Source organism: Tursiops truncatus, chromosome 8, assembly GCF_011762595.2.
Source record: "Tursiops truncatus isolate mTurTru1 chromosome 8, mTurTru1.mat.Y, whole genome shotgun sequence".
NCBI classification, from domain to species: domain Eukaryota; kingdom Metazoa; phylum Chordata; class Mammalia; order Artiodactyla; family Delphinidae; genus Tursiops; species Tursiops truncatus.
In genome coordinates this window covers 85,669,416-85,685,063 of record NC_047041.1, presented here as the reverse complement: position 1 = coordinate 85,685,063, position 15,648 = coordinate 85,669,416, and the positions used below count along the sequence as shown (strand labels likewise).

Below are 15,648 nucleotides of genomic sequence, written 5' to 3'. Positions count from 1 at the left end.
GGGACAAGGCGGGGAGGTCTGGCCACAGCCTACTGCACTCCCCTCACTGGTAATCAAGGGAAAGGACATTGAAACCACAGCAAGTTACCACTTTGTGCCCTTGGGAAAACTAATGAAGAACTCAAGTCCAAATATTGGAAGAAATGTGGGGAAGCAGGTGTTTTCATCAACCACTAATGGGAATATAAATAGATAGGACCATTTCAGAGGGTAAGCTGGCATTACCTAGACGTGCAAACCCTTTGATCCAGGATTCTACTTCGAGAATATGATGAAGTCCTGCTCTGTGCACAAGGATTTTCACTGCAGTGTGGCTAGTCACGGTCACAACCTAAATGTCTTAAGAGATGAGTGAACAAGCTTCTGCATATTCATACAATGGGATACCTATAGCAGTTAAAAAAAACACATCTACATGTGGCAACAGGGATGGACCTCAAAATTACAAGAATAAATGAAAAAATTAAGTTGCAAAAGTACACACAGAATGATAGCACTTATGTACACTTTAAAATATTATGCATTGGAGAGAGACACACACAAATGCGGGAAAAGATAAAAACAGAGACAGAAAGGCTATATGCCAACTTGAGGATCGTAGTGGCCTCTGGGCAGAAGAGAAGGTAATGAGATGAGGGACGGTCTTCGAGAGTATCTGTAATATTTTTTTCTTTAAGAAATCTGAATTTATATGGAAAATGTTAAAAATCTGATAGATCTGTGTGACAGGTACACTAGCATTTGTTATATTATTCTTGGTTTTTTTATGATGTTTGAGAGATTCCAGAATTTAAAGTAATTAAAAAGTATGTATTTTGAAACACCCAGGCTACTCTTATAATCATTGAGGTTTAAGAACCACTCAAGTATAGGGAACGAGCATAAATAAATTAGAATACCACGTGTGAAGTTTAACATGAACAAAAGCAAGGTAGTGGCAGCCGTTAAGAAGTGAGATTATGGAGTATTATTCAGCCCTAAAAAAGGATATCCTGCCATTTGGAACACATGGATGGACCTTGAGGGTATTATGCTAAGTGAAATATGTCAGACAGAGAAAGACATATACTGTACGATCTGACCTATATGTGGAATCTTTAAAAAACCCAAATTCATAGAAAAGAACAGACTGGTGTTTGCCAGAGGGAGGGGCTGGGATGGGGGGGGCGGGTAGAGAAATGGGTGACAGTGGTCAAAAGGTACAAACTTCCAGTTTTATTCTTAATACGTCCTGGGATGTAATGTACAGCATGACGACTATAGTTAACAATACTGTATTATATATTTGAAAGTTGCTAAAGGAGTACATATTAAAAGTTCTCACCACAAGAAAAAAAATTGTAACTATGTAAAGCAATGGGTGTTAACTTACTGTGCTAATCATTTCGCAATGTAGACATATATCAATTTTTTTTAAAAAGAAGTGAGATTCATTCTGGGTTGGGAATTGAATATGGGAGGAAAGCTTTCTAGACAAGGAAATTCACTAGTAGAGTTGTGAAGGGTGTAGAGGAAGCTTTCTCTGAAAAACTGTACAAACACGGGCATAGCTTAAATCAATAGTAAGACCAGACAGCAAGCAAGGGTACACACTATAGACATAAGGCTGAGTTTAGCTGTGGGAGAAGGAACGAGCTGGGAAACGCTTCTCAGTCAAGCTGGCCAGAACCATCTGCTAAAACTCCAGCAAGAAATAGGGATCACTTGGGCACCAACACCGTCCGCCAAGGAAGTTAGGGCAAGGGTCATCTGTATCAGTTCAGCCCACTGGCAAGGCAGGGAGGGTGTTCCTGAAGAGGCCTGGGTGCCTGGAGGCCTGATGCTGCTGGGAAGGGCGGGGATGCAGGGTCCACCACTGCAGAGCCCTCTCCGAAGTATCCACTGGGATCTGCAAGCCAGACGAAAGCTGAGCGCACAAACCAATTGAGAGTTTTCTTATTATTGATTACTAATGTAGGCTGGCTTCAGCCTTTTTTCTCCCCATAGGTAACATTTCCCACCCATCTGAACGGGGGAGAGGCATAGGAGTTTACTCTCCATGCAGCCCTTGTAAATCATTGCTGTAAAATGTGTGGGAGAGTTAATTTATGGGAAGAGGTGGATTGAAGTGTTTGGCAAACGAGAAGGTCCAAAGCTAAGCAACAGACCTTAGAACAAAAAGCAGTAGTAATGCCAGTGACCAGGTCAGGCACCCAGGGGTCCTGAGAAGATCTGCAGAATTCAACAATTGACTTACAGCAAATTGCTAGCTTTTGGTGACAGAAGGCAATCGGGGCTAGATTTGATGGAATTTAGAAAAATGAAGAAATGCTATGTTGTGCCCCAAGTACCAAGGGGAAACTTATAACACACACATACTGCAAATCTGAATCATTCTGTTTCTTAAGAATTTTCTTTCCATGTAAGAATTATTCTTCGGGAACAGTGCCATCCAACAGAACTTTCTGCGATGACGGAGATTTTCCACATCTGAGCTGCCGAATAAGGTAGCCACTAGCCACGTGGGGCTAATGAGCATTTGGAATATGCCTGGTGTGGCAGAAGATTTTGATTTTTTATTTTATTTAATCTTAACTAATTTAACTGTAAGTAGCCACATGTGGCAAGTGGACGTCATATTGGAGAGCATCCTTCTTACTGTCTGCGTTGTATTCTAGCATATTGATGTGGTACCTCACCCTTTCTAGGAAGCATTAGCTTCCAGCCTTTCACCATTAAAAGCAATGCTGGCACACAATCCTCATAGCTGAATCTTTGTACACATCCCATCAGGATAAAGTCCTAGAAGTGGAATTGTGGAGTCAGTGGGTAATTACGCTTCTAGGCTTTTCCTACATAGCAAGACCACCCATTTACAGTAACATAGATGTGAGCAGAATTTTATCTATCACTAGCTGTTTTCACATACATGATCCTCAAAGGATCCTCAACGACTACCAGGTAGAATCAGACAGGGCAGGGAATAGCAGCCTGTATGTACAGACAAGGAAACAAGCTGTGAAAGAGCATGCCGCTGACTTGGTTGGTTTAGAGGATTTTTACAGCCGACATCAAAGAATACACCCAGCCATGCTGGGATGTTAGACCATTTGTTCTCCCACATCAGCTTAAGGAGGGAAAATGCCAATGCTACATTCACAAGTGAAAAGAGCAGGATATGAAATTGTATTCTCCGGATGATCAAAACGACATAAAAATCAAAGAAAATAAACCAACGTGTTAACAGTCTTTAGATCATAGAACTGTAAGTTTCGTTTTTCTAAATTTTTGTCCAAATTTTTACAATAAACTGGAATAATTATTTAAATAACATTTAGTTATACGTTACTAAATGTTAAACAACATGTAGTTATATTAGTGAGCAATAATAAAAGCTAAGAACCTCACATGCATTACCTCACTCACCAGATTTCTACATGGGAGGGACCATTATTATCCCTATTTACAGATGAAGACACAGTGGGTTGCAGAAGGTTGAAGAAACCTGGCCAAAGCTGAGGCAGTGAGCTGGGATTTGAACCTAGGCTGGCTCCCTGGAAAGCCTGCATTCTTAGCTACGACATAAGTGCATCTCAAACTTGAACGCGAGCCAGGGTCACCCGAGGATCTTGTTTAAGTGCAGATTCTGATTCAGGTGATGCTTGATGCTGTCGGCCTGGAGACCCCATTTTGAGTCGCAAAGCTCTCCACCATAATCCCATGACAAGATTACCTTCTTAAAGGAGCAAATACACCATACTCAACCAGGAAGATGTTTTCTAATAATTTAAATAATGTCAATGCTTACTAAGATATAAAAGCAAAAACAGATTTGTCTTCTCAATCACTTTTGCAGTCTCCTTTTCTATCCATATGGCAGGGCTTAAACTGCTCTTGTAAATTCCCACCCACAGACGCTGGTGTCAGAATAAGCCCAACTCGAAGCTTTATCAACCTTCTCGTCTCATTAGCAGGGAGGATTTTATCCCCAAAGCTTCCGTTAGCAAACAATTCCACAAACCCATGGAGCAGGTATGTGGAGGAAAGGCCCCAGGGGTGTCCCGAGGAAGCAGCCGGTCTCACCCGCCACCCCTGACGGCAGATTCTCGTCGCCGAGTCACCAGCACATTTTAGATTTGGTGGTCCCTATTCCCACGGACCTTTTCTTTGAAACATTAAAATTAGGTACTCTCTAAATGTTTTAACCTTCCAAAATCTGGCAAGCACTTGCTAATCTTATCTCAAAGAACCTTCAACACCCTTTAATTATGTTCCTAATTCTTCATGTCTTTTTACATGGCATTATCAGATACTTGTTTAATGAAACTTTTGCCATTTGCAGTAACCCTGTTTATCTCCTTTAATGCTTAATGCTATGCAATTACTCATCTGATACCACGAAAGTAGCCCTTGCATATAGGATTTTATTTCCCTACCTTTTCACTCTCTATCTTTTGGATTTTACTATGTCTCTTACAATGAATAGATGGGTAATTTTTTTTCCGCAAGAGTTAGTGACATTTTGTTGTACACTTAGTCTTATAACTGATGTATTTCTATTACCCTCCACTTCCTTCTAAGATTATATTGATTGATGCACTTCCTTCCTTGAATCATTTGTGTGGTTTCAGTAGCAAACTTTTATTTCCTTTTAAATTAGACCGGAAGATAACCTTAATTTTCTTATTGTTTAATGTTTTCAACACGTTATTTTATAAAGGAACTGCTTTCACTTTTTCCTCGCAGTAACTTCTCACGTTCCTTAAGTAAACTGTGTGAAGTCCCCTCAAATGGAATTAAGATGCACAGCAGTTTTCATTCACCTGTCAGAAACCCCTGTTTATACGCCACATGCTAGACTCCCAATTGTCTAATTTATCACCTGACTTTACAATTGCTATAATCCATTTCCCTCTCAAAGGCCTCTCTCTTTTTGTCATGTTTTTTTTTTTAAGCCACAGGTGTCTCTGGTAAAGATCTCTGCAGGTCTCTGAAGCCAAATGAGACTGTTTTAACATCTAGAGAAGAAACAATGTGTCACCAAAGGGCAACATCTAAATTTCATTCTTCCCTCAACTGCTTCTCTTCTTCAAAGTCACAGTCACTTATCTTTAGTGATCACCTCCGTGCCTTCCAGGTAACTTACAGGAAAACCTATTGTGTGACAGACACGAAGCCAAGCCCTGACTCAGATGCTGGACTGTAAAACAAAGAAGATGGACATCAAAGCACACGACAGACCCCATCCCGCCTCATGGAACTTGAATCACACGAGAATGGGAGAGTTCTTTCTTCAGTTCAAGATTATTGCTGAGTTACATTTTGTGGGTACTTTCAAAAGGTCCTGAGATTGCCCCCTCAGTGCTGGACTGTGTTCCTTTCCCTGAACATATAGTCCAATTTCATTATCATCTACTTGGGCAACATATCTGAACTTTGGGCATGCTAAATCTTCCCCTACTGCATCACTGCTGTCCTTCACAGGTTCCACAGATGTTTATCGTTTCTCTATAACATTTACAAGGTTAATGCAATCTTTAATTAATACGAAATATTCCTGATGCGAGTCATTCTTTCCAACTTTATCTCTTTTACAGTAATTAGCAACCATTCTTTCCAGTCCCGCTAAGCCAGGCCCCAGCCAGCTGGGCTCCCTCCTATCATACCTTTTAATCAAACTTTTATAAAGTCTGCTTCTGAAACTTCCATTCGGTTCTGTTCTGGTTTCTTTTAGCATCAACAGTTTTTTACAGCTTTGGATGTTTTTCTGATGAAACACCCTATGCTGCTAATCACTCTTTCATCGTCCCCAGACTCCCCCATCTTATTTTTATAATAAAAAAACAAGTTAAATTTAGCACTTTCCAAACCAATCGAGAGGCTTTTTTTTCAACTGACTATGGAGCTACAAGTGTGATGAGGTCTCACTTCTCAGGATTTTTCCAGTTAGTTTAATGACTCTCGGAGAACACTGCCCTGATTCAAGGCAAAAGCTGAAGGAAAATGCTCCACTAAGGCCATCAAAGACAGCGTACTTGTGATATCCCTAGAGCTAACCTCACTGGGCCTTATAATAACGAGAAGGGATTTTTAATGCAATAAAGTTACACACCATTTATATTTTCGTTTCTCTCTGCCAACAGGCACACGAGTGTCCCACATGGAACGCCGGCATCTTAGGTCCGCACGTCTTCTAAATCAAGTTATTCATACAGCCATGTCCCTCCAGCGCCCAGTTCCTGAAGGCCTGCTCCAGAGTCAGCTAACTGGCTGCCCTCCCTCTTTGCTGCAGCCTCCCTCCAGGCCAGAGACAACCCTGTCTTTAGACTGAACTACGTCGCCTGTCGAAAATCACAGTTGGACTTGAGCACCTGCAAATTCACCCAAATTACAGTCTCCTGGTATCACAATGACTCATTAAAAAGAGAAACAGTTTTCAGGAGAGAACTTGGGAGTAAGGGTTTGGAATTCTGAGGCTCATTCTGGCTTGCCTGTAGTTATTAACGCTTTTCAGACCTGCAGCGTTACTTCCACACAAGACTGGACCTGCTGCCCACGAGAGTCCCTTGGTTTGAGGTAACAAGATGGGGCAAATTCTTGCCAGCTACAACTTCTTTCTGGTACAGTACATTAACATTTCACCTTCCACAATAAATAACATCAATGAGTAGTTCAGAAAAAGTTCTCTCTCATGTGAACTAAACAAGCTTAAGCTCAGAGTGAGAAAATAAGAAAAAACTTAGATTTTTTCTTTTTATATGAGGCATTATAATCAGCACTATATTTCTGCCTTAAAAATCTATTTCTAGACTTTATAAACAGTGGGCCCTTCTTTTGGGCACCCAGCACTATTTGAGGGCAGTACTGACCAAAAAGAAATTGCTTTTGGTTGGTATTCCAACAAAATATTTCCATCAAAGGGGGGGAAAAAATTCTCCATCATGAATACATTCAAAGGCAAGTCTCATGGTGCTGAAATAATTTGTTGTTATTGTTTCTTTTAATAAAGGAAGCCTCTACAGAGGCTAATTTAAATGCTTATAACAACAAGTTCTCCATAGCAGGGAAGAGCAAAATGTCAGTTTCAATCGGCCAAGGACAGGCCACTTGAATAAAATCAACTTGAGATATGCCCCGACCAATGGCTCTCCAACAGATCATTCTATCCAACATAATAAGCATGGACTCAATACTGACACCACTACCCAGTGATGGAATTCTCTAGCACAAGCTAGGGAGTACACCTCCTTCTTCCAACACACGCGAACTTGAGTGTCTACTCAGTGCCAAAGCAGTAGAGCCAGCGGTCAAGAGCACAGGTTTAAGTTGTGCAGACCTACATGACAATTCTGAAACCACCTCTTACTGGCTGCGGGCTTGGGAAAATTCCTTGGCCTTCTAGTTTCCCCATCTCTGAAATGGCAGAGCATACCACCTACCTAAATGAACTGCTGTGAAAATGAAATAAGATTCATCAGCATAGGAGGCATGAAAAAAATTACGGTATTGACATATACCAGATGTTTTTAAAGCTGTTTTTAAAAGAATGGGTAGTTATATAAGAACGAAAAGAAAGATGGCCAAGAAGACACATACCTTTGGTACTGGAACATCTCCGAAATCAGGATGTGCCTCATTCATCTTTAATACTGTAACATCGCTGAAATCAAGATGTGCCCAACAGCCAACAGCCTCTTATGAGAGCACAGGGTAAGCAGAAGCTGTGATCTATTGGTCACTGGCAGTGCCTGGGTGAACTTGGTCACAGCGGCTGATGTGAGTCATCACTTCCGTCCAGTTCTGTGCATTGTTGGTAATGCAGAGGTTGAATTTACCTGCTATTCAGAATGTCTTGTAAAAGATGACACTAAAATTTTGCACTGAAATGAAAAATTATTGTGTATACAAAAAGGCAAGGAAACCGCGTAAATTTGAAAATAGGGAAACAAATATCTGTCATTGGAGAAAGACTAAAATTCCATATTTTCTTGCAAAGCATAAGCCAAACACCTTAAAGGAAGGTGCTTGAATATATCCAGAAACAGCTGAAACCATACCACATTTTGTTTCTGAGATAGAGGCAAAAGGATTGCCATTCACGAACTGAGAAAGTGAACCGCAAGGGAAGTTGAGTGAAAAGGCCAAATGCTTTGGAATAACTGGAAGGTTTAAACAACAGGAGGCAGGTGTGACCAATTCAGATAACTCAAAGTAGAACTGACAAAATTCAGTCTTTAAGTAAAAAAAGCAAGTCAAAAAACTACAAATATAGACAAGTATGAGCTCATTAAACTCTATGGGCACACAAGGACTAAAGTGATATATACCAGACAGTTAATAGTAATTTTCAAAAGAGGAAAAAAAGGTAAACAGGATGAAGAGAGATTTTAATGTTTTATTTTAATGACTTCTGTTGTGCTTGAAATTTTTATAGTGAGCATATATTCAATGCATTATTTTTGTAATGTTTTTAATTCAGGAAGATTACAACAAAATGATACATGTACAGTCTTGGCACCCTGCCGGGTAGAGTAACCCTCCAGTGAGTGGTAGCCGTTATTAGGCTCCTAGACCCCGCAAAAGAAATAAGAAATATGACATATACATTTAACATATGATCCTAGCCCTTAAGGAGTTTACAAGCTAGTAGGATTAGTGACTAAAAGAGGTAAGATATATATATATAAAGACATGTATACATACATACACCAAGATATGTGTGTGTATATATATACATATACCAAGATATGTATATTATACATATATACACATATTTATCATATACAGTGTATGTAGTATGTACATATATGTGTCTGTAGGTAGTATGATAAGATAAAGAAGGTTGTTGCCTAAAGCCACAGAAGAAATGTCTCATTAGAATCTCATAAGCCTAGAGCTAAAGGAGCCTTAGAATACCAACAGACGTACCCCAACATTTTACCTGGATAGCTAAAGCTAAAGAAGCAAGCTAGGACATGTGTCATCACCTCTGAAACCTGATCAAGAATGACCCATCCAACCTGGAGGGCATTATACTCAGTGAAAGAAGTCAGACAGAGAAAGATAGATACTGTATGACATCACTTATATGTGGAATCTAAAAAATACAACAAATGAGTGAATACAGCATAAACGAAGCAGACTCACAGATGTAGAGAACAAGCTACTGGTTACCAGTGGAGTGGCAATAAAGGGGTTGGGAGTGGGAGATACAAGCACTACTGGGTGTAAGACAGGCTCAAGGATGTATTGTACAACACAGGGAATATTGCCAATATTTTGTAATAACTTTAAATGAAAAGTAACATATAAAAATGAAAAATTTTTTAAAAGAATGACCCATCCATTAAACATTCCCAATGACCAGATATCCACGTTTGCCAAGACCTTGTGACATACACACAGCTTTGTTCCCAAGAAGGTTGTGCATCCGTCAGTATATCTCACATTTAGAAACACCTCCAAAACCCCACTTTTGGGAGACGTGTCTCTGCCCTTCCCAGATCACGACAGAGGCAAACAACCCCATTTCCTTCACTGGATCATTTAATTCTTCAAGGGCCAAGAACAAGTTCTACACAGCTCTGCCCCCCTACAGCACAGAGCTGGTACCGCACTAGTGAACAGCCAAATAAAGGGTCAAGGAGAGTTTTCGAGTTACCCAGAGACAAAAGGGAAAAAAAGGGTCGCCTGCTCGGGAAGCTAGGGCTCTTCCCTGGAGAAGCCTTTTGGAAGAGGGCGTGATTGAGGCTCTCGTGTGCCTGAGGGAAGATAACGAGCACTTCTCCCCTTCAAACCAGCGCCCCTCTATTGGTACATCCTTTCTCCCGCGAACCCACACACAAAAGAAGGCAGCGGCAGACAATGCACTTCGCTGGTCTGAAGAGAGGAGGAAGCAAAAGACCCAAGGAAGACTGGCCACCGAACAAAGGAGAAGGACAAAGGAGGACAGCTGCGAGGCAAAGTGTCTTAAAGGAATGCAAGAGTTACAAAGTGACGCAGAGTGTAACTTTCCAAAGACTTCAGAGAAGAAAGCAGAAGATGAGAATTTCTCCAAAACCAACTGGCTGCTAGTACAGAGGATTCCCCTCCACACACTCCCGCCCACCTGCAGAAGGAACTCAAGTTATAAAAGCTTTTGATGGGAAGGGGGAGGGAACCACGGGGAGAAATGGGAACTGAGCGGAACAATGACTGCTCTGTAGGGCAGAGGCAGGGGGACTTCCAGGGTAAGATTTCAACGCGCAACTCCCAAGGCAAACTTTCAGATAGCTTCTCCTCCAGTTCCCTGCGCTAGTGAGCCTCCCGAGCTTAACAGTTTACTCAGGGAACCGAGTGGCTTCTGGTGTCACCCGCCACCTTTTTTTTTTTTTTTTTTTTGCGGTACGCGGGCCTCTCACTGTTGTGGCCTCTCCGGTTGTGGAGCACAGGCTCCGGACGCGCAGGCTCAGCGGCCATGGCTCACAGGCTCAGCCGCTCCGCGGCATGTGGGATCTTCCCGGACTGGGGCATGAACCCATGTCCCCTGAATCGGCAGGCGGACTCTCAACCACTGCGCCACCAGGGAAGCCCCCGCCACCTGCCTTTTACCTGCTTTCTCAGCCTGTCACTCCCAAGGGAACCAATTCCACAATCTCCAAGGTTACCCGCTTTCACTTATGGCACAAGAGGGAAACAGGAGGGAAAGGTCAATGCTGAGGGTGTTTCTACATAAAAATGTATTTTCACACTGACTGAACTTGTAGGGTTGCAGAAACAGAAAGCAGAAACCTGATGACTAAGACACCCTTGGGAGGAGGATGCCATCCTGAACCACTGCATCTAAAAGACACTCTCAGGATGAGCAGTCAGAATGCTCAAGATGTATGGCGAGGGGGCACTCACACCAGACCAGGGGTTCTCAACTGGGGTACTCAAGTGGGGGTGATTTTGGCCCCCAGGGGGCATTTGGTAACAGCTGGAGACGTTGTTGGTTGTAACAACCGGGGGAGGCTGCTACTGGCATCAAGGACCAGGGATGCTGCTAAATACCGTACAATGCACAAGACAGCCTCCATAACAAAGAACTCTCCGGCCCCAAAGGCAACAGCACCGAGGCGGAGACACTTCCCTAGACTAACCCCATCCCTGCAGCCGTCTCCAAAACCCTAACAATCCTACCTGAAAGAAACATTTGCCATGCCTCTGACTGGGCAGTTACCGCGTCACAAAAGTCCACGTATCCCGTAAGCAAGAGTAAACAGCAAGCAGATGTGACACGCAAGTGCTGCATCCTCAGATGTTCTCCCAGTAAACGTCTTCAAGGGCGCTCCTCAGGACCCAAGAAAGTAGATTCTTTCACAACAATTACAATGAAAGAAAGACAGACAGACAGACAGACACACACACACACACACACACACACACACACAGAGGAGCTGTCATCTTAAAAATCTCCCCAATTGTCAGGTAGAGGCACAGGCAAAAAGAGCTGTACAGTTAGGATGGCCCATGCGATTCCAAAATATTCCAAAGAGAGAAAGAAAGAGGGGAAGAGAACAAACAGGACAACTCCACAGCCAAAAACAGATTTGCCCCCAGGGCTATCTCATAGCTAAAAACAGTTCAATCACTCTGAGTCATCCATGGTATATAGCATCTTTTATTTTTTAATTGTAAAATATGATAAACATATAAGAGAGGGGAAATGTAAATATTGAGCTTAATGAATGAAAACAAACCCACGTAACTACAACTCAGGTCAAGAAATGGAACCGTGTCCAGTGGTAACTCCCCGCCAGGTGTGCCTCTCCCAGGCACAGAGTAAAAATACGGGTGCTATTTTGAAAGTTCCATTTTTACTCAAGGACTGGGATTTATTTCATTTTATTTTTTTTTATTTATTTATTTTTGGTTGTGTTGGGTCTTCGTTGCTGTGCACGGGCTTTCTCTGGTTGCGGCGAGCAGAGACTACTCTTCATTGCGGTACGTGGGCTTCTCACTGTGATGGCTTCTCTTGTTGCGGAGCAGAGGCTCTAGGCGCGTGGGCTTCAGTAGTTGTGGCACACGGGCTCAGTAGTTGTGGCTTGCGGGCTCTAGAGCGCAGGCTCAGTAGTTGTGGCGCACGGGCTTATTTGCTCCGCGGCATGTGGGATCTTTCCGGACCAGGGCTCGAACCCATGTCCCCTGCACTGGCAGGCAGATGCTCAACCACTGCGCCACCAGGGAAGTTGCTGGGATTTATTTTTATGTATTACCACAAATACCAACTGCTGTGACTGCAAAGTGGACAGATTTGGGAAGGGGGGCTGTTTATGGAAACAAGCTCATGGATTGTTAATTCACGAAAGCACATGGGGGAAAGGCATGGAAGGATGCCTAGAAACAGGGGGGAAAGCCCAGACTGTGGCCCAAGAGAAACTTGAGTTAGAATCTGGCACCCTGGGCACAGATGACCTCTCAGGAGCCACAAAATGACTTCCCATCACATGATATTATTGGAAAAATTCAACGGGATCATGTGTTTCAATGGCGAGCAAAGCACCTCATACACAGGAGACAGTCCACAAATACTGGGTTCCCTTTCCTCTCCTTGCCCATGAAAAGATGCAAGGTTGAAAAGGCCATGACTTTCATAGATTATGTGATTAGAAACCGTCCTAATCCCCAAATTCTCTAAACTGTTTCACAAAAGTGATGATACAAGTCCACTTTCAAGTTACCCAGGTGACTCTGACAACGAGGCATCTAAACCAGTCTTGGAGGCCCAGAAGGTACCGTCCTCCCTCCCCTACTGGCTCATATCCCTGTCTCTCCCTCACTTATCACAAGGTGAAAGGCCTAAGTGGGCTGTCAGGAAAAAACACCTCACACCCCAGTAGGGAGCCTTCATCCATCTCTTTGAAGAGGAAGAGCAACAAGGTGTGTTTATTTGTACTTGGTGCACACGGCCTCATCGACCGGCCTGGGCTGCACGAAGCGACTCAGTTCGTTAAAAATAATAATAATAAAACCCACCCACTCACACCACTAAGCAGATCTCTCCAGGAGAAAAGGTCAACACCCACACTCCTGGGTGCACACAGGGGAAATCAAGCCTTTTCAAAGATAATGTCAGGCAGTCCCTAAAAGGTCAGCCAGGAAGGAGGTGAGCTGTCTGACCCCCTCAGGGCCCGGCCACCATTAGACATGCCTCACCATCCACGCACTTACATCCACCGAGCCCACCACGGGAAGGAAAGCTGGGTATCAGATGGGCTGAGCCTTTCTCACAGGCTACAGTAAAAAGTAATAGCGGTCAAAATCGATGCTTCACTTCCCTAACACAAACAATAAAAACAAAGGAAGAAAAATACATACACAAACATATGAAGGCGTCTGAGAAGGTTCCTGAAAAACAAAGGCCTCCAGATTGCTCTAGAAATGCCTTTCAGACCTACAAAGACCCGGAACTCAGACTAGGGCTCCACTCTGACCCCAGGTTTCTTTACAGACTATCAAAAGAAGACAGAAGTCAAAAGCACCAGCTTTTATAATCTCTCTTGTTCTATCAACTTCCCGGAAGAGGATCAAGCTGTAGGATATGGGATAGAAGGCCAGGGTCCCTGGCCTACTATGAACCCCAAACTGAACCACCATGCAGGCTTCAGGAAAACTGACCAGCCCTGTTTCTGGTAACACTTCAGGTCAAAGTAGAATCCCTGCTAGAAGGATGATGCTTAATATAACAGGAAATGCATACACCCCAACCTGCCTAGAAGTTTCTAAACCAACAACTAACTGTAAAGGTGAGACAAAACCACACAAGCTCAATGACCACAGGTAACAGAAAACTACCACCTGGGACAGCCAGGCATTCTGTGACCACACCTCCTCCATTTTTCCTTCCCCATTATGACTATTTTATTTATTTCAGCCCTATTTTATACGTACACACACATACTAAGTAACCCGTGCTGACCAGAGAAAGACAAAATTAACTTTACGGTTATTTTTACAGAGTTGGAGACTCAACCAAAGCAACCCAGTACTAACTGGGAGATGCAATAAATAACACTTTCCACTGAGCCTCAAGCAGCTCTCTGAGGACAAACACAAGTCCCGGCTTCCAGACTGTCCTGCTTGGGTGTTATCAGGGGACACACCAGGGCAATGCAAATTGAGAGCATGAATCTAGGCAGGTCTTTGTGTCTGAGATGTCCTGGAAATCTGCCTGTTCTAACAGCCTCCAAATAATCATTCACCCCTACCCGTGAGTGCCAGTGCCCTCTTGGAACTCTCTCCCTGTGGTGGCCCAATAGTTCAGGAGGAACAAGGCACTGTGACCCAGACCTGGTTAAAAATCCACAACAGCCACCAGCATTCCACCCTCACTGGAAGCCACAGCAAACCCACAGACATCTAAACGGGAGTCTCCAGGAGTGGGGATGATGTCATAGGTCTGAGAGTGGGGGAAGGCTACCCAGTGGATTCTGAGGATGGCCAGGACCAGGGACTTCAAGGAAGGAGGAGATTTCTCTTTCCAAGTGCACACCTGGCAGGGAGAGGGAACTTCAGAATTAAGTGAGTCTCCACTTCCCCAACAAACACACCACCAAAGACACCTCCACAGCAAGTAGCTAGAAGCATCTGGGAGAATCAGGCATTAATTAGACACGAGGATGGCACCGACGTCAGGCAAGCCAGCTTCTGCTGAAGAAAGTTCACTGGGCCCTGTCACCTACTTTTCTGGGCATCAGCCGCCCAGAAATAAACATCAAGGGGCCAAGGGCGTGGCGACCCTAGGAGGGGCAGCTGACAGCTGTGGCCGGCGGGCAGGGGCAGGGGAAGGGCTCCAGGCTGGAATTCGGAGCGCGCCCACATCAGCAGAAAAGTTCCCTGGAATAGCATGCTGCTCCTGGGGACCTCAGGATGCACACGCTACGGCGATGCCAGGTTCAAAGGGCTGGCAGATGAAGCCCGGATTCTCTCCCAGGGCATCTCGCCATTGTAGGTCGAGTGGGGGTAATCAGATGATTTAAATAAATGTCCTGCTCCCAGTATCAATGGGAAAGATTAATAATTCCCAGGTCCGGCCCTGCTTCATCTTTCTTTGCCCAAACCAAACACAGCCCCAGGGAGGAATGGAAGGAAACGGCGATTACCGGTCGCCCTGCGGTCCAGGTAGGAAACTGAGGCACGGGGGTGCACACAAGAGAAACCAAAGGGGACCTGGAGAGGCTAGCACAGCACGGAGCATCCCGCGTCTGCGATGATGGGATCAGGGAAGCGTTCTCTCCCCTCCCCTCCCTTCCTCCTTTCCCCTACACAACACACACACACACACACACACACACACACACACACACGCACGAACTCTCCAGCTACGCCCAATCAGGGCAGCTGCCGGGCTCCCCAGAGCCGGACTGCACACAAAGCCCCGCCCGTGCACACACAACACAGCACAAGCCGGCGCGCACGCCCACACAATAGGACGGCGCGCACCCCGCCGCGGCCCCTCGCCGGGGTCCCGGCCAGCCCGGCGCCGGGGTCCGCCCTCCGTGCACACCCGCGCCGGGAGACGCAGCCCGGGCAAGAGGAGGGGGCACGATCGCAGCCCGGCCGCCGCGTCCCGCGCCCCGAAGAAAGTTCGCCGGACGCCCCCCGACTCACCCGCGGCGCTGCTCAGCAGCAGGCACAGCGGCCCCAGCA

At 44.5% G+C, this 15,648-nt stretch overlaps 1 protein-coding gene across 2 annotated transcripts in view; it reads right to left on the bottom strand.

The window, feature by feature from the left end:
• The window catches only part of LDLRAD3 (low density lipoprotein receptor class A domain containing 3), a 256,308-nt gene that overhangs the window by 240,599 nt on the left and 61 nt on the right, over positions 1-15,648 (bottom strand). For both annotated transcript variants that reach the window (XM_033860472.2, XM_073808777.1), the window contains exon 1: positions 15,610-15,648. This exon is cut by the window's right edge and continues 61 nt beyond it. In XM_033860472.2, the coding sequence (XP_033716363.1) occupies positions 15,610-15,648 (39 nt within the window). The remainder of the gene's footprint in view (positions 1-15,609) is intronic.